General features: G+C 38.9%; 1 protein-coding gene and 1 long non-coding RNA gene across 2 annotated transcripts in view; both read left to right on the top strand.

The window, feature by feature from the left end:
• LOC127665603 (probable ubiquitin-conjugating enzyme E2 C) overlaps nt 1–19,998 on the top strand; it is a 189,409-nt gene that overhangs the window by 112,887 nt on the left and 56,524 nt on the right. Inside the window, exons 7-8 of the mRNA XM_052158093.1 lie at nt 644–680; nt 18,204–18,345. Of these exons, the coding sequence (XP_052014053.1) occupies nt 644–680; nt 18,204–18,345 (179 nt within the window). The remainder of the gene's footprint in view (nt 1–643; nt 681–18,203; nt 18,346–19,998) is intronic.
• LOC127665605 (uncharacterized) lies at nt 704–8,794 on the top strand. Its single transcript, XR_007973470.1, has 3 exons — nt 704–742; nt 2,226–2,341; nt 6,275–8,794. It is a non-coding gene; the product is annotated as an uncharacterized LOC127665605 (long non-coding RNA).

The following is a 19,998-nucleotide window of genomic DNA, read 5'->3' on the forward strand; positions in this document are numbered from 1 at the left end:
AAATTCCCTTTGTATGTAGATTTTTGTTTTTTTCTGTGGACTTTTTGAAATATGTCTAATTAGAAGAGTAGTATGATAGCCTAAAAAGTTGGAAATCAAGCAGACTGGAGTTAAATTGCAATTTGGGCATTCATCAGCTGTGGGACTTAAATTACTAGTCTATAAAAGGTGGGGGTAGTAGTAATGTTTTCCATAGTGCTGTGAGAATTAATCTATCCCCCTGTAAACCTCTTTGTTTTAATACTTATCAAGAACACTGGGAGGCAGTAGCCATTGTTATTGTTGTTTCATTAAATAAAGTTTGTAGAGTTGTGCAGAATGGAGCTTATTAAAGCTAAGTATGTGAAACTACACATACCAAAATTGTTACAAATAATCAAATTTATCTTGTAAAATTAAATTTTAAAAGAAGACAATTAGAAAATAGAATAAGAAAGAGTACCATGGTGTTGTTAGAAGTGATTTAAAATTCTATCAGATAACTAGAGAAACTGAAATTCATCTATTAAGGTGGTATACAGTCCATAGTATATTCTATATTATGTTATGATACCATTCTTCTTGAATGTGATTTCTAAAATTAACTAATCTGTTTTAAATGATAAGTATTAGTTTGGGTTTGAATGTTCTTTTTTCCTTTTAGGCAAATTGAGCTGGCCCAGACAGCAGAGCTCTGTAAGGCATGTTGATATTGATATCTTTTTTGTCTCAGGGGCTATAAGAAATATAACAGATCTCAAAGGTCTGTATTCTTGTTTGTTTTAAGAAAGTTGATACATATCAATGTGTGTGTGTGTGTGTGTGTGTGTGTGTATGTGTGTGTGTGTGTGAATTGATAACAATGTATTCTTTGGAAAGTATTTTGATTTTTCTTAGTCAAATCTATTCCTTTGTTCAAATTGGCTGCAGCCTATATTCACAAGTGTAGGAAAATTAGAAAACTACTGCTTGGTGTAAGCTGAAATATACAGAGAAGAGTATCTTAAATTGAGGACTGTATTATCTCAAATAGATGAGGATATTTTCTGGATATTTTTCATATCTTTTTATTGTTTGTTAAGGGAAAATTTCTATTATCCTGTGTCTTCAGACTTTCTGTTCTTCTGTTGAAGTAACTCTCCTCTATGAATGTAGGTAAACATACTAATCTTTGGGTTTTGATAATTTTATACTCTAGAGGTGAGTCATCTGGGCAGTCTGCTTTTTTTTTTTAAATGAAATTTTAGGTTTATGTGTGTACTACTTACTAGTATTGAAACATTTATTTAGGATTTTTCCTTAGTTCTTTCTTGACAAGAAAGCTACAATAGTGTTTTCTATTTAAAGTCAGTTTTTCTCTTATGTGAAAATCCTAGAAAATTCTAGATTCCCAACAAGGCTTTATTTTTGTCCTAGGTAGTTGTGACTTAGCTCTGAAAAGTATTATTTTGAATTTGAAAGAATTAGTTTTAGCCTTGGGACAACTTACCTTCTAGTAAATTGTTCTTTTTTCTAGTTTATATGGAGAGGCAAGAAGACTTTCTGTGTTATGTGTTTCTTTGTTCTGAGTCTCCTGCCCTCTAAGCCTGTGGTGTTTTACTTGCACATCAGTTTTACAACATTATTGTTGTCTTGTAATTTTATACATAAAAGGAAATGATACATTAAAGTAATGTTCTTAACCAAAGCAAAATCTGGGGGTCTGAAATTCACATTTGGTTATATGTTAAACATCAGATTTTCATTGCTGTGCATGAATCTCCAGTTTGTTTCTATTGCTATAAAATTTTAAAAAAAATAAAATGGGAGGATAAACGTATTTATATCCGAATTGTAAAAGTCTGTTTATAGTTTTTGTTTTGTTGTCTATTCCTACAATTTGAGCCTGGGATCTGAGTTGTCTGCTTTTCATTGTAAGAAATGAAAAGCCATGGAAAACTGACTCTGCTGATTTTAGATTGAGTCGGTTTACAGAAACATTGCTGGAGCCATGCGTGGTGCATGCTTTTAATCCTAGCAGGTGAACATCAGTGAGTTCCTGGCCAGCGTGGTCTACATAGAGAATTTCAGAAGACCCTGTCTTAAAAAACATTAGGTGATGTTATATGGTAATGCTTTTTAAGATTTGATGCATAAGTGATTAAAGAACAAATATTATATAATTAAAATTGCATGAAAAAATTCCATTACATAACCTTAACATCCTTTTGTACGTAGAGAAACAATTCAATTTTTTTTTCTCACAGGAAAAACAGTGGCTCTGTCAGCAACTATGGCACAGGAAGGTCACCTTTTCATCGTGGTGCTAACAGCCAACTGGAGTGGCAGTATTACCAAAATAAAATCCTGAAAGGAGAAGCAGGTACACATGAGTGTTTAAAAGCCATAGTAACCTCTGGGTGGCTTCTGGATATTGCTGGTGGTGTTGGTACCTTAGAAGTACAAGTAGAATTAGAATAATTAACAATTTGAAGTTGAAGGTTTTAAGGATGCTAGTGACTGTAGAGAGAATATCTTGTGTATTTTACTAAAAGAAAACTACAGGCTATAGGAAAGTGTAGAATACAAGATGAGACATTCAGAAGGCAGAAAGAATTCTGGCATAGAGCCAGGGATGAGATATTTGCCTGGGAAAATGTGATGAGACTGACACATGGTACCTGAGCCCAGGTAAGTAGTCATGTGTCAGAAAGTAGATTTGAGTAAGTGGGTTATAATGCACTATGGCCTAGTCAGAGAAGACTAGCTATAAGGCCAAGATATTTGTAAGTATACATATTTTGAGTCTGAGTTTTATTTCTGGGAGAATGGGGCTGGGAAGAAGACCTAGGTCCAAACTTCTACAAGTGACAACTTGAATCACAACAAAATCTAAATCTGAGCAGATGACCAGTGCATAGTTATGTTTTCTGGAATTGGATGATGGTGTTTTCCTGAAACCCAATCTACTGTGTATAAATTTAGATTGGGATTGTAAAGCATGGTGTGAATTGTTTTCGTATTAACTAAATAAGTTATTAGCCATTTGGCTTATGTCACAGTGAAGACACTGAAGTTTGTGTTCTTCAGTATTTTTAAGAATTTAAAGGTAGACACGGTGGTACCTAATCCCAGCCTTTGGGAGATAGCACCAGGAGAACAGTATTTTCAAGGGAAGGCTACAGAGTAGGGAAACCCTGATTTAAGAAAGGACACAACCTCTTTTGGAACCAGAATCTAAATGCCTCATTTGAGTGAACTTGTTTTTTAGAAGAAATATTTTCATAGCTGTCTTAGAAAACTAGTCTCTTCACATTCATAAGACCTTTATGTGTTTTTATTACCTTGCATTACAATTTGAAAGAAATTGGGAATCGTTTCTCATTGGTTTCCTTGTGGAATAAATTGTTAAAACCACAAATCTTTAAAAAAAAATCATTCTTTTAGAGAAGCATTTACCAGAAGACTGATCTATAGCACAGTAGAAAGGATCTAGAGTTTGGTTTTATCCAAGTTACTTTGGTTCCCTGTTTTGTCAGATATAAAACACTGGGATTATTTTATAAAAGACCCAGATGAGGCAAAACAGAGTCTGGGCATCTGGATTTCTTTTCTGGAATTAGTCTTTCTTGATTGTAATCATCTGCTTACACAGTGTATTGGGAAGCATAATTGTAGGCACACATTTATACTTTATATATATAATGAGTTTTTCAAGTTTTCTAAGGCTTTTATTAGCTGTTATCTGTTTTCAGAATATTTTGAGATTTAGTGATTTTTGTCAGTAGATCATGGGGTAACTTTCTTAACTTGTTTAGGCCTTGCTTCATTGTTTATGGTTAGTTTCTTAAGCATACCTTTGTACAAGGTGGCAATGGGGTCTCCCTTTCTGGTCTTCTCTAGCTACCAATACTGCTTCCCCTGCTCCTCCTTCAGAGGAACCATGTGGACTGTTTCCTGTGGCTGCCACTTCTGCTATCCACTGGTCTTGTACAAGCATGTTTAAGTTTAGCGGTGGTAGGGGAGTTGTAGGTGGAGCTGAGTGTCGTTTATCACTCCTATCCTACCATAGCCAAGAGCATCCTTTCAGAGGTGCAGGCAAGGGAGAAGGTGAGGGATAAAACCTATGCCTCTCTGGTCTCCAGCCCTCACACCTTGCTTGAGGTTTCTCTTTGTCCTGGAGGGATGGATAGCTAGTTCCTTCAAGCTGGGAATAACACAGTGTCTTGTGGGCAGAGGTGCTAGTCTGCTCATGGAAGGACCTGGTCCTCGTGTTTCTTGTGCCCCAACCCCAACCCATCTCTGTGTTTCATCCTGGGGCACTGGAGAATTGTGGGAACCTTAGCTTCCTAGGCTTGGTGTCCATCTAGATGGGATGTGCGGATCTCTGGCAGCAGGCACTTTCTCCACTCTCTATATTCCCTCAAAGCGTGATGATAATATGGTACATGTTGGGTAGGGGAAAGGCAATGAGAGGCAATCAGTCTCCCCACCCCCACCCCTGCCTCCTTCTGTCTTGTATTTTGCTATGTTTTTATTTATTTATTTAATTTAATTTAATTTTTTTTAAAACACTCATTTATTTATTATATGTAAGTACACTGTAGCTATCCTCAGATGCTCCAGAAGAGGGTGTCAGATCTCATTACAGATGGTTGTGAGCCATCATGTGGTTCCTGGGATTTGAACTCAGGACCTTCAGAAGAACAGTCAGTGCTCTTAACCTTTGAGACATCTCTCCAGCCCAGTATGTTACTATGTTGGCCAGATTTCTGCCCATCTGGATCATAATTTCCTCCACCCCAGGTCTACCAGATGTCAAATCTGGACTTTTTTTTTTCTTTATTTAAATGAGGTTTAAGTTGGCCATTTTCCTTAACTTTTCTTTTCCTAAGAGGATTGTCAGCTAGTTGCCTGGTTGTTGTGTATATCACTCTTGGTCTCTAGCATTAGGGCAATGGTGAAATTGGTATTCTGTTCTCCATGTCACCTTGATTCCTAGTTGACAAGTTGTCCTTTTTATTAAAGCCAAAATTTGTTTTTAGTACAGTACTCATGATACAACAGTGAATAATAAGATGGACCAATTTTTTTTTAGAAAAGTGGACCGATTTTTAATATTTAATGATTATTTATTAACAATTAGAAAATACAACCATTAACCTTTATTTTGTTCCTTCTTTTTTAATAATAAAAACCATAATGAGTTCAAGCAGTTTACTGGCTGTTTTCTTGGTTTTTTTAAAATTTCTTATTAAATTATGGTAGTGTTGACCACGTATCCCTGTCTTACTCAACAGAATAAATTGTATTAATGAGTGTTAAAGTAAGATGGGCCAGCTTTAATTTTTAAAGTCATTACTTTCTTATTACAATAAAAAGTGGTAAAAAAAAATAGATCTTTTCATCTCTCTCTCTCACTATGTCTCTCTGTCTCTGTCTCTGTCTCTCTCTCTCTCTTCCTTTTGGATGATTGTGTGCTTTTTAAAAAGATTTTTAATATCTGAAGAAAAATAAAATATTTGGCTAGGTTTGTTTTGTTTCATTTCACTTTTTCTTTTGATTTTGCCTTAATAAACATAAGGAGGTTGACCTCTCTCTCCAGCCTTCCTTGTTTTCGAGGGGCCATTATGAGTCGTTAGCCTTCTTATGCTCTGTCCTTTTCCTCTCTTCTTTATCTGTCTGTCTCTGTCTGTCTCTGTTTATATGTCTATCTGTCTGTCTATCATCTATGTTTTAGCATTTTTATTATGTAGCCTTGGATCTCTTGGTTAATTTTATTTAATCCTCCTGTGAAGGTTGTGCTATAGATCACCCACAAGCACACACAATTTTAAATTTTAATTATTATAATAAAAGGAGATTGACAAGTATCTTTTGTTGTTGGTGGTGGTGAAGATGATGGTGGCAGATGTTGCTGCAGTGGCAGCTCTCTTTTTCTTTTTTCTTCCTATGAAAAGAAAAAAGAAAATATTCGGCTATTTCTATCGTTCCTCCAGCTTTCCTGTCTTGTTTGTTTATATTTAATCCTCCAGTGATGGTAGTCCTGTGTGCATGTGCGAGCATACACACACATAGACACACACATACACACACACACACACACACACACACACATTCACTACACAACATCCAGGGATGGGGGGCAGTCATGGAGAAGGAAGAACTCATTAGGAAGCATTGGCTTAGACATGTGAGAAAGGTGATAGTGAACCAGACTTTGAATGTCAAGCTATTATAATCCTTAAAACTTACAATAACTGTTCTAACAAAGAAATATTGAGTTTTTCTCCATCTGTTTCTTTTCACTCCACAGATCATGCTGACCCAGAAAGTGGAGATTTGATTGCTGAGATTAAAGGCTTGAGTCACCATGATTATCTGTAATAAAGTGAGGTGTTAGAGCCTGTGGCCTAGTGAAGTGAACATCGGGGCTGGGCGAGTATGGACTCAGAGATGACCAACTCTGTGTGTGTGTGTTCTTCAGTCTCAGGTTCCTTTTGTTATTTGACCTCTATACAATAGGGTCTGATTACAGGTTATTCTTTACAGGACCGGTGGGTGTAGGTCTGGCCTTAGAGATAACAAACTCAGATCAGGAGATTTACATTTGAGTTAATACAAAGCTCAGAGCTGCCTCAAAGCTGCTCAAAGCTGCAGAGGCTTGAGAGATGCAGTTTTGTCTTGCAGGCCTCACTTAGAGAGTTTCTGGCCAAAAGAACATTTTTAACAGATCCATACAGATGTGGTTCAAAATGAAGTTCAAACTTAGATCTAAAATTTTGGCCTGCCTACTACATACAAAATTATTATAGATTTAAGATTTTCATTAGAAGGTTATTCCTCAATAAATGGCTTGCTCTTAACATTGGGCGTTTAAATTTTTTAAGAAAATGATTTTCAAAAGGTGTTAAGATAAATATTTTGCCTAAGACACTGCTTTAAGTTCGTCATTTAAGCTTCTGATGTCCCCAAGATAGATGCAAAACAAATACTGAGAGACATAACTTGGAGAAAGCTACCATAAGTATTTGTCAACAGTTGATGATATATGTTCACTTCCATTCCTTAACAAAGAGAACATTAATATAAAATCTCTCCAAATAAGGTTTTGACATCCTCCAATAAAGATTTGATATAATAATAAAAAGTTACAAAATAAAATCATAAAAATATTTTTTAAAAAAAGAATGTTTTAAGAGCATGATAAAATGTTTGTTCCTTATTTTAAACAGCAATCAAATTGATTATTATTAATCATTAATCTATTACATGACAAGACTTTTTGACAAAATTAATAATTGTTATCTAAAAGATAAATTGTTAAAAATTTGCCTCTATACATGTTTTTATATTGTTATAGATTTATACATGCATCCTATAAAAATGCATCTACTATGGGAGTAAAGCTCATATAATTAGATCACATGTTTATTCTTTTGAGTGTCCCCTTGCTTCAGCACAGATAATTGAACTGGGTGCTGTAGCTGTTCTTTTAAAATGTTAAAAATCAAACTTTTGATTTTTTTTGTTTTTTGTTTTTTGTTTTTTTGGGGAGGAAAGGTTTTATTCAGCTTACACTTCCACATTGCTGTTCATTACCAAATGAGTCAAGACAAAAGTCCAAATAGGACAGGATTTATTTTTAAATTCGGTATATTCTTTATTTACATTTCAAATGATTTCCCCTTTTCTGGCTCCCCACTCCGGAAAGTCCCGTAAGCCCTCTTCCCTCCACCCCTGATCCTTCATCTACTCCTTCCCATTTCCCTGTTCTGGTATTCCCCTATACTGCTGCACTGAGCCTTTCCAGAACCAGGGGCCACTCCTTCCTTCTTCTTGGACATCATTTGATATGTGGATTATGTCTTGGGTATTCAAAATTTCTAGGCTAATAATCCACTTATCAGCGAGTACATACCATGATTGATCTTTGGAGACTGGGTTACCTCTCTTAGTATGATGTTCTCCAGCTCCATCCATTTGTCTAAGAATTGCATGAATTCCCATAAGCCCCCTTCTCTTCCCCTGTCCTCCCACCCACCCCTTCCCACTTCCCCGTTCTGGTTTTGCCGAATACTGCTTCACTGAGTCTTTCCAGAACAAGGGGCCACTCCTCCTTTCTTCTTGTACCTCATTTGATGTGTGGATTATGTTTTGGGTATTCCAGTTTTCTAGGTTAATATCCACTTATTAGTGAGTGCGTACCATGATTCACCTTTTGAGTCTGGGTTACCTCACTTAGTATGATGTTCTCTAGCTCCATCCATTTGCCTAAGAATTTCATGAATTCATTGTTTCTAATGGCTGAATAGTACTCCATTGTGTAGATATACCACATTTTTTGCATCCACTCTTCTGTTGAGGGATACCTGGGTTCTTTCCAGCATCTGGCAATTATAAATAGGGCTGCTATGAACATAGTAGAGCATGTATCCTTATTACATGGTGGGGAATCCTCTGGGTATATGCTCAGGAGTGGTATAGCAGGATCTTCTGGAAGTGAGATGCCCAGTTTTCAGAGGAACCGCCAGACTGATTTCCAGAGTGGCTGTACCAATTTGCAACCCCACCAGCAGTGGAGGAGTGTTCCTCTTTCTCCACACCCTCTCCAACTGGGAGTGGGGGGCTAGAAAAGGGGAAATCATTTGAAATGTAAAGAAATTATATCGAATAAAAAAATTAAAAAAAAAAGAATTTCATGAATTCATTGTTTCTAATGGCTGAATAGTACTCCATTGTGTAAATATACCACATTTTTTGTATCCATTCCTCTGTTGAGGGACACCTGGGTTCTTTCCAGCTTCTGGCTACTACAAATAGGGCTGCTATGAACATAGTGGAGCATGTGTTCTTAGTGCATGCCAGGGAATCCTCTGGGTATATACCCATGTGTGGTATAGCAGGGTCCTCTGGATCTGCCAGCCTGCTGGTCTTGGGGCCTGTGTCCTGCTTGGAGAGCAGCTGAGGGAGAGACTCCCCGTGGCCATATTCACTGCGTGCCTGGGGCAGAAAAGTATAACTAGCTTAAAACTGTATATACATAAAATTATAAAGATTACTGTCATTGTCTATGTATATGCCAATTAAATGAACAATTTAAAGTAAAAGAAAAAAGATCTCTGGGGGTGCAAACCACCAGGGATCTGCCTGCACCCAGGACCTGAGCACATAGGCGGTTCACCTGCCAGCCCGCCGGTCATGGGCCTGTGTCCTGCTTGGAGAACAGCAGAGGGAGAGACTTCCCACAGCCACCTTCAAGGCCTGCCTGGGCAGAAAAGCATCACTAGGTACTGTATTATCCTGAGCTTAAGACCTCTGGGGGTACAAACCTCCAGGGGTGTGCCTGCGCCCAGGACCTGAGAACATTGGTGGTTTATCTGCCAGCCGGTCGTGGGGCCTGTGTCCTATGTGAGAATCAACAGAGGGAGTGACGCCCCCCAGCCCCCGCCACCAGAGCAGTCCAGGAACACCTGGTTCACCATGACAACCCAAGTATAACATTGCTTGAGGCAGGACAGGATCTGGGAGATAGGAGCTGATGTAGAGGCCATGGAGGGGTGCTGTTTACAAGCCTACCTACCAGGCTTTCTCAGCCTGCTTTCTTTTTTTTTTTTTTTTATTCGATATAATTTATTTACATTTCAAATGATTTCCCCTTTTCCAGCCCCCCCCCCCCACTCCCCGAAAGTCCCGTAAGCCCCCTTCTCTTCCCCTGTCCTCCCTCCCACCCCTTCCCAGTTCCCCGTTCTGGTTTTGCCAAATACTGTTTCACTGAGTCTTTCCAGAACCAGGGACCACTCCTGCTTTCTTCTTGTATCTCATTTGATGTGTGGATTATGTTTTGGGTATTCCAGTTTTCTAGGTTAATAACCACTTATTAGTGAGTGCATACCATGATTCACCTTTTGAGTCTGGGTTACCTCACTTAGTATGATGTTCTCTAGCTCCATCCATTTGCCTAAGAATTTCATGAATTCATTGTTTCTAATGGCTGAATAGTACTCCATTGTGTAGATATACCACATTTTTTGCATCCACTCTTCTGTTGAGGGATACCTGGGTTCTTTCCAGCATCTGGCAATTATAAATAGGGCTGCTATGAACATAGTAGAGCGTGTATCCTTATTACATGGTGGGGAATCCTCTGGGTATATGCCCAGGAGTGGTATAGCAGGATCTTCTGGAAGTGAGGTGCCCAGTTTTCGGAGGAACCACCAGACTGATTTCCAGAGTGGCTGTACCAATTTGCAACCCCACCAGCAGTGGGGTAATAATATACATATACTATATGTATATTACTATATTACTATATAGCTACATATATAGCTACATATAGTAATATTACTATATTACTATATGTAGCTATATATGTATAATATACATATATAGCTCATGGCTTGCAATTGCTTAAAGTTGTTTCTTTTTAATGATACTAATTCTTAACTTTTACAATTATTTATACAAATACAATTCAAAAAATTAATCAGAAATAGACATACGACTATTGACAGCTTTTCAAGCTTTCTAGTTATAACTGTTTTAACATAAGAAACAAAATAAAAAATAAAATTAGTCATTACATATGTTATTTTTAATATTAAATGTTCCAAATCAGATTAAGACAAATATTATAACTGATTATTATAATCAGTCATTTGAGATGTCTTATTAACAATTTGATATTGGTCATATTACTGAGATTCCTCATAATTCGCATAGACAAGATATTATAGAACAAGCCCATAGAACTTTGCAATATTTTTATAATAAAAGAGGGGAGAATAACATCTCTATATACCATAAAATTTAAAAATTTTTAATGCCAGGGAACTCTAAGTGTAGAGAAGAGGTATGTTTGTGTTCTTTCTACAGGATGCTGAAGGAACATGCTAGCTGCCAGAGTATGCTGATGCTGAGATTTCACCCTGGCTTTCCACCTTGCTCTCCAGCCTTTTGGGGCCCCTCCTGGGTCTTTTGTTTCTTTTGTCATTTGGCCCCTGGGCCTTTAACAGATTAACCAGTTTTGTTAAATCACAGATTGATTCTGCCTTGACAGACGTGGAGGTAGCAACCATCGGCCTTCAGTTCTCTACCCTTGCTGCAGGCAAAGAGCTTTCTTGGTTCCTAAGCAGTAGAAACGTCAATGCCAGAGAGGGTGACCTCCGGCTCCTAATAGTGGCTGAGGGCCATAAGCTGTGGAGTAGCCAATGACGGGAAATATTGTGGTGCCAAGAGCCAGATGCACACCGCCTCTTGGCTGCAGGGTGACTCCATGACGGGATTATTGTGAGTCCGCTACCTGGATGCCCGTCACACCCACCAAGGGCCTGATTAAGCCATTGGAGTGGGATGTGATGCCAGGAGTGGTTGCAACTTACATAGCCTAAGGCAGAGGCCCTGCCCTACTAGGATCTAAAAGGGCCTAGTTACTGCGGTGCTGGACGTGGGGGCAAAACCACATAGCCTAAAACAGGCTCTCCACCGACCCTCTTTCCATAGCCACCCCCCAACTTAAGAAAGAAAAGAGGAGATGTGGGAAGCCATCCTGAGCTATTCGGACTATTGCTTACTCATGGCCCTAAGGTGGTGGCTGCTAAAATACAAGAACAATTAACTGGAGCCTCTCCCGTGGGCATTGGTTTAGCCATTGCCTCGAGATAACTGCAGAATGGTCCTGCCTGCATCATCACCCACCGACTCTGGTAATTGCGGTGGAAGGAAGTCCTGAGATAACTGCGGCAGGCTCCAGCCTGTGCAAACACCTGTTGTCTCCACCTGAGGACCCTTATCTATTCCTGCTAAACTGCTAGATTGCCCTTCCTTTCTTTGTCCTTGCCTTGGGGTACGCCCCTCCTGAAAGCCTTAAAACATGTGTACCCCAGAACATTAAACGAGGCTTTGACACAACCCAGAGTGATTTGCCGTTCTTGGTGCTTGGCCTCCCTCCTTCTCTCCCCCCTTTTGACCCGCAGGTAGCACCCCTTCGGAACCCTGGAATAACTGACCTGCCGGACGGGTTACACAAAAGACCTGTGTTTCCCATAATGTGTCTCTGTGATTTGTCATTTATTCACAAAAGCCTGCTGGTTGCCAGACGCTATACTTGGTTCTAGAGACACACAAACACTTGGCCAAGGCTCCTTCCTAGGGAAGCCTATGGCTCAGAGAAGGAACAGTCTATCCTTGATTGCCACAGGATTCTGTCTGTGTCCCTACATACCCACACTATGCCGCAGAAGCAAAAACCGTGGGGGCAGAGCCAGGGGGTTGGTTCCATATTCTAGTCACAACAAAGCCAAGCCAGGGAGTGTTTTGTTCAAATGACCCAGGTAGATAAACGAGGCCAGCACAGGCCATCATGACACCACACACCTCTAGAACACCCTAGCTGTGCTAGGAGCCTGTGATGTCACCGGGTATTTTCTTCCCTTCCTTTGCAGATGTTGCTAAGGGGCGGCCAGTTTCCCTGAGATCTCCCTCAGATGACAATCTGCATGCCCTTCCTGCTCTGGTGACACTCTTGCCAGCTCTCTGCACAGCTATGCTCATTTCAAGCCTCACATTGGTTAATTTTACTCTAAAATGTATGCTGTATCTTTTGAAAAGAGCTTTATACCATATGGAGTATTTTGAAATTTACAATGTATGAAGCTTGTAATTTGAGAATTGAAAAACTTTTTTTTAAAAAACTTACTGCTCATAAGAAGAGGAAATAAGCTCCTCATTCACTGGAGTCAGTCCATAGAATTCAGAAGGGCTGGCTTTTGTTTTATGTGAAATCTCAGCCATTCATTTATTTATCAGATATCGATAAGATCCTTCACAGTTGCTCTGCATTGTGCTGAGCAACAGGGTGTAAGACAGGCTCATTTCTGGGAATAAGGGAGAGAAGCCCATGCTCAGCTCTAGGATGGGAAGGCTTCTACAAATCTTTTATTTTTTGTAACAGAAATGGATTCAAAGGTAGTGGGAATCTATTAAAATGAATTACTAAATCTGCAGTCTACTATATGCAGAGAGAGGATGGCTAAGAGCCTGACACAGTAATTCACAAGAAGAGGCATTGTTATTTTTATTCAAAATAAACAATGCACCAGGGGGTTGCCTTCAGGGCCATTTGCCTTATGTGTTATTTTGTAACACACCTCTTGGGGTAGCCTAAAAGTCATGACCCTGATATAGCTACATTTATTGTCTATATGACCATTCTCCTGTTGTCAAACCCCAGGTGTGCTCTGAGACTCTGAGACTAAATTTGACAATCCCTTATCAAAAGCTGGATTAAGCTTGGCCGATTGAGCCTGGAATGGGTGGATATCTGCAGTAGAGCCCTTAGCAGCGGTTTTCTTCACTTAGGTGCATTTAAAAGTTCATGACAGAAAACAGCTTATCTAAAGCCATCCTTATCAAGCTTGGACGCTGTTCTCTTGGCCCTGGACAAAAGCCATCCAGAGCCAAGCACAGTGAGAAGACAGACTTCTGGCTTCTAACAAGATCAGAGATCAGGGAGCTGCTGCAATGCCTGGCCCTTTCTCTGGACTTCTAGTGATTTTGACATGCATTATCCTTTACAGTCATTTAACTGGGGCTATTCTCCTATAGTACCACTTCACCTGACAACAGAACTCCTTACCTATGACCTTAGGTGTCCTTTGGTAATCAAGTGAACAATTGTGATGATGGTATGAAAACTATTCTACATCAACGGTAACCTTGAGATTGGCCAGAAAAACCAGCTCCAGCATTTTGGACCAAATATAAGTTAGCTTTAAATATTAAATTTTGACCAAGGAAAAGACTTTGTTCAGGACCATTTCCTGGAATTTTCCAGCTGAGAACAGCCTCAAAACCATGTGTTGTAGGGGGTTATAAGGACAAACATATAAGACATTATTTTCCCAATTGATTTAGTGATTTTCTAAGAATTATAACTTCCAGCATTCCAGGAAGTTACCTGGTCCCTGGGCAGGTGTGGCATACAGGTTAATTTTCTGCATTACACAACCTGGATTTGTTGTCATCATAATCTCTTCACCACTATCCATTGTTCCTCTAGTAAGTAATGTGATGTTATTCATATATTATAAATGAGGTACTGCATGTCAAGTAATGGGTATAGACAAAATTTCTACTGCTATGATCCATTACTAGCTTAAGTCCATTCTCAATGGATTTAAATGAAATATATATGTGTGTGTGTGTGTGTGTGTGTGTGTGTGTGTGTGTTTGTGTATAAAATATACCATATTATAATATATGTGTTTTTTTCTATAAATGGATATATATGATCTATTTATGGTATTAAGTGCTTATGTTAAACTGATAAAATGATTTCTATTTGAATAGATGGATATGTTTTAATTGGAAAACACTGGATTTTCTTATATTTATAAGATTCTACACTAATAGGCTAGTTCAATAGTACATATGTAAATCTTTCTGTTTAGGAAAAAAATAAGAGCAGGCTGATTTATTAAGGCAGCCTATTTTGGTAAGTTCAGCTTCTCATTCCTATGAAGCTCTGTGACCTGAACAGGGGCCTATTTCTTTCAACCAGAACACTTGGTGACTTTCCAGATCTAGTAAAAATATTTTAAACATCTATAAATTACAGAGAAACAATGTGGAATTAGGAAGAAATAACAATTCTTTTGAGGAAAGTAGAAGAAAGAACATCTGGAATTTGAAAAGGAAAGTGTGGCTGGAATTTCCAAGCCCAATAATCCCTTATAAAAAGAACACACAATCTAGCTATTATAATTATAAGCTGTATGGCTAGACTGGGCTGGAACAAGACGATACTAACTTATTCCCCAGCTATAAGGACCCCTTCCTACTTGTGGTATCTCCTGGCTACATGGTTCTCTCATTGTGCATTCTCCTCCTGTGTCCTCTCTCCTTCCCCTCTAGTCCTCTTTTCCTTCTCTACCTGCCCCCAGTATTGAACCTCCAGTCCTACCTTCCCCTCCACTGCTCAGTCCCAGACTCTATCCTTTATTGACCAGTTAAAATGGGGATAAGATTCATACCTCAGCACTTGTTGGACTGCCAGCCTGGGGCAGCAATCCCTCCTGAGGAAGCAAAATTAACATCAGACTGTTAACCAACCCACAGCAGGACTGAACAAAAACGGAGTGTTGTATGGGGGAGTTAGAAAGGAGAGTGCAGTGGATGGGCAATTACTGAATGCAGGAGAGGATGGGGGACTTCACAGGACATCTTGGGGCCTAGAGGAGAAACAGAGTCCTGCTGGAGAAGAAAAAAGGAATGAGCAAGTGAAGAATGTCGGTGCCTGTAGGCTCCTTGTGGGCAGACAGAGGAGGCAGCCCCATGTGGGTGGAAAACATGGACAGAAAGCAGAACAACCCCTTCCAGAGGACTTGAAGGGCTTTGAACACAACAGCAAACCCTTGGGATTTCTATCTGTAAGTCATTCTGAGCCTTGGAGTACCATGATTTGTTCTGTCTTTCCCGGGGTCCTGGGAATAGAAGGAAATCATAAAAATAATTAAACTAAAAATTTAAAAATAATTGGAGAGGGAAAGAAAGATAAGTTTAGCCTATTATATAAAGGAGAAGCCATAATAACACCACACCTCCTAATAGTGCCACTCCCTATGGGACAAGCATTTAAACCCATGAGCCTATGAGGGCCATTCTTATTCAAAGCATCACAGTGGATAAGTCTTCTGTCAGGAGCCAGCCCCAGCAGAGGTGTTTCTTTCTTCTTGGTTCTTCTTGAGGCAGCAGAAGGTGGAAGTGCATCAGAGGGGGTAAGACTTTGTCTTATGGAAAATTTAGAGTTGCTGCATAATAAAAGGGTTACTTATCTAAGTCTAAGTTACTATGCTAATGTAGCTGACCTGCCTTCTGCTTCCCTCTAAAGCTAGAGAGTCTCAGGCACTTAGCACTTCACCCTAAAACAGCAGGAGATTAAGGACAGAATTAGTTGCTAGACTCTTTTCCCCATTGTTCAGATGCCTCTTGCTTGTCAGTCTAAGGAGGAAGTTAGAAGCAATAAACTTCTATTGAACCAGGAGAAGAGAATAACACTTGCAGAAAGAAAAACTTTTACATAAGTGAATATGCATAATCTCACAGAAATTTATACACAGCTTCAAACATAACAGAGATTTCATTTCCACATTTTCACACAAATTCATACCTACATGCACATCTGATCCCAGCTTGCATGCATTCTCACAATTTCACACTAACACAAGTTTACAACAGAGAATGTTTACATGCATATCCATTAGAAGTAATTATCTAGCTAGACATCTATCATTTGTCTTCTCTACAGGTTCATAGAAAGTTTAAAACCATAACACACACACACATGCATAAATTCTCACAATCACATACTTACACACACATCCATACTTACATATGCATATGGAGCAAAAGACCAGCACTGGTGCAGAAAGAACTCACTCATTCTGGATGAAAAATATTTATTGCATTGAGAAGGAAAAAGTTTCACCCTTTTAATGCTATGAATTAAATCCATGTTTGTAAAAAAAAAAAAAATAAGTCTAAGCCTGTTTTGTCCTTACCATGGGACCTGTCCTCTCCTATGGCAAGGCGAAGCCTGCCTGCTCCTTCTGTTCTCTGCAACATCTTTTTTTTCTTCTTTCCCTCTGCATCCTGCACATTGTTCTCTTAGTTATTTTATGTTACCTATAGTTTCTAAGTTATTCTACTCTCCATTCTCCTATTCTCCTTCTAATCTTGTTCTCTTATGACTAAAAACTTCTCCTCAGTTCAGTTCTTCTCTCAGCTCTGTTCCTCAAACCTAAATTCTTCTTTTCTCTCTTCTCTTTGTCTTCAGCCCTTAAAACATCTTTCAGAATACATAATCACACGTTACAAAGTTCATCATAAGTTCACACAAAATATCAAATCACCGATTGAAATAAGGAGTTTACAAAAGAGAATGTTTACATGCATATCCATTAGAAGTAATCATCTAGCTAGACATCTATCATTTGTCTTCACTACAGGTTAATAGGAAGTTTAAAACCATGACTAAGTTATAAGTGAAATTTCGTATAGATAAACCCAGTCAATATTTTATCTTCTGTCCTAACACCTATAATAAATCCTAGTTCCCTTTTTATGTCCTTTGGTTGTATTACAACCTCTTGGCTCTGTGTAGGAGAATGTCTGGCTGCCATCTAAGAGTACTTAATAAAAGGGCTTAAAAGGGGAGAGTATAGGGGGTTAGGTGAGTGTGGGTAGGCGGCGTGGAGGAAGGTGTCCAGGCGGGCCCTTGCCTGGGCACCTCTGCGCCTGAGGGACCACCCCCCCCCCCCACACACACACAGGCATGGTATAGAATAGAGTTTATTCAGAGTAGGGGATGGAAGTTAGTGGTAGAGAGAGAGGCAGAGAGAGAGAGAGAGAGAGAGAGAGAGAGAGAGAGAGAGAGAGAGAGAGAGAGAGAGAGAGGAGAGAGAGAGGGGGAGAGGGAGAGGGAGAGGGAGAGAGAACAGAGAGAGAGAGAATAGAGAGAGTTTAGTGGAGGCCGGCCATGACCACGTGGAGGGAGGAAGGAAGAGCCCCAGGGGCAGAGAGGTGAGAATGTGGAAGAGCTGAGAGCAAAAAGAGAAAGAGGAGGAGCAAGTAGCCCCTCTTATACTGGGCCAGATCTCTGGGGCAGGGCATACCTGGCTATTTCCAGGTAGGTGTGGGGTGGAGCTTAGACAGAACCCCAACACTTAACTGTGACACTTGGGAGACTGGCAGACTTTTATTGCAGTTTCGACTATCAGAAAAGGACCTAATAGAAGTTCCACTATTAAAGAACTTAATAATCACAGATAAAATTTTAGGAATTGTTATAGCATCATCAATAAAACTTGTCATCTATTTGTCTGCATAGCAACACTATAAGACAGTACATCTTTGTGGATCTACAGAGATCTGCTCCAAAGGGGTGTGCTGTTTTAGATTTAGTCGGTTTATCAGAAACATTGCTGGAGCCACTCTTGGTGTATGCTTTTAATCCTATCAGGTGAACATCAGTGAATTCCTGGCCAGCGTGGTCTACATAGAGAATTTCAGAAGACCCTGTCTTAAAAAAAATTAGGTGATGTTATATGGTGATGCTTTTTAAGATTTAATGCATAAGTGATTAAAGAACAAATGTTATATAATTAAAATTCCATGAAAAAAATCCATTACATGACCTTAACATCCTTTTGTACTTAGAGAAACAATTCAATTTCTTTTTCTCACAGGAAAAACAGTGGCTCTGTCAGCAACCATGGCACAGGAAGGTCACCTTTTCATCCTGGTGCTAACATCCAGCTGGAGTGGCAGTATTACCAAAATAAAATCCTGAAAGGAGAAGCAGGTACACATGAGTGTTTAAAAGCCATGGTAAGCTCAGGATGTTGCTGGTGGTGTTGGTACCTTAGAAGTACAAGTAGAATTAGAATAATTAACAGTTTGAAGTTGAAGGTTTTAAGGATGCTAGTGACTGTAGAGAGAATATCTTGTGTATTTTACTAAAAGAAAACTATGGCCTATAGGAAAGTGTAGAATACAAGATGAGACATTCAGAAGGCAGAAAGAATTCTGGGATAGAGCCAGGGATGAGATATTTGCCTGGGAAAATGTGACGAGACTGACGCATGGTACCTGAGCCCAGGTAAGTAGTCATATGTCAGAAAGTAGATTTGAGTAAGTGGGTTATAATGCACTGTGGCCTAGTCAGAGAAGACTAGCTATAAGGCCAAGATATTTGTAAGTATACATATTTTGAGTCTGAGTTTTATTTCTGGGAGCATGGGGCTGGGAAGAAGACCTAGGTCCAAACTTCTACAAGTGACAACTTGAATCACAACAAAATCTAAATCTGAACAGATGACCAGTGCATAGTTATGTTTTCTGGAATTGGATGATGGTGTTTTCCTGAAACCCAATCTACTGTGTATAAATTTAGATTGGGATTGAAAAGCATGGTGTGAATTGTTTTCATATTAACTAGAGAAGTTATTAGCCATTTGGCTTATGTCACAGTGAAGACACTGAAGTTTGTGTTCTTCAGTATTTTTAAGAATTTAAAGGTAGACACGGTGGTACCTAATCCCAGTCTTTGGGAGATAGCACCAGGAGAACAGTATTTTCAAGGGAAGGCTACAGAGTAGGGAAACCCTGGTTTAAGAAAGGACACAACCTCTTTTGGAACCAGAATCTAAATGCCTCATTTGAGTGAACTTGTTTTTTAGAAGAAATATTTTCATAGCTGTCTTAGAAAACTAGTCTCTTTACATTCATAAGACCTTTATGTAGTTTTTATTCCTTGCATTACAATTTGAAAGAAATTGGAAATTCTTTCTCATTGGTTTCCTTGTGGAATAAATTGTTAAAACCACAAATCTTTAAAAAAAAAAAATCATTCTTTTAGAGAAGCATTTACCAGAAGACCGATATATAGCACAGTAGAAAGGATCTAGAGTTTGGTTTTATCCAAGTTACTTTGGTTCCCTGTTTTGTCAGATATAAAACACTGGGATTATTTTATAAAAGACCCAGATGAGGCAAAACAGAGTCTGGGCATCTGGATTTCTTTTCTGGAATTAGTCTTTCTTGATTGTAATCATCTGCTTACACATTGTATTGGGAAACATAATTGTAGGCACACATTTATACTTTATCTATCTATCTATCTATCTATCTATCTATCTATCTATCTATCTATCTATCTATCAGTTTTTCAAGTTTTCTAAGGCTTTTATTAGCTGTTATCTGTTTTCAGAAAATTTTGAGAGTTAGTGATTTTTGTCAGTATATCATGGGGTAACTTCCTGAACTTGTTTAGGCCTTGCTTCATTGTTTGTAGTTAGTTTCTTAAGCACACCTTTGTACAACGTTGCTTTATCTTTCTGGATTTTTTATATGGTATTATTTTTTAAAAAAAAGATTTATTTATTTTATGTATACGAGTACACTGTAGCTGTCTTCAGACACACCAAAAAGGGACATTTGATAACATTGCAGATGGTAGTGAGCCACCGCGTGGTTGCTGGG

This window comes from Apodemus sylvaticus, chromosome 15, assembly GCF_947179515.1.
Source record: "Apodemus sylvaticus chromosome 15, mApoSyl1.1, whole genome shotgun sequence".
Lineage (NCBI taxonomy): Eukaryota > Metazoa > Chordata > Mammalia > Rodentia > Muridae > Apodemus > Apodemus sylvaticus.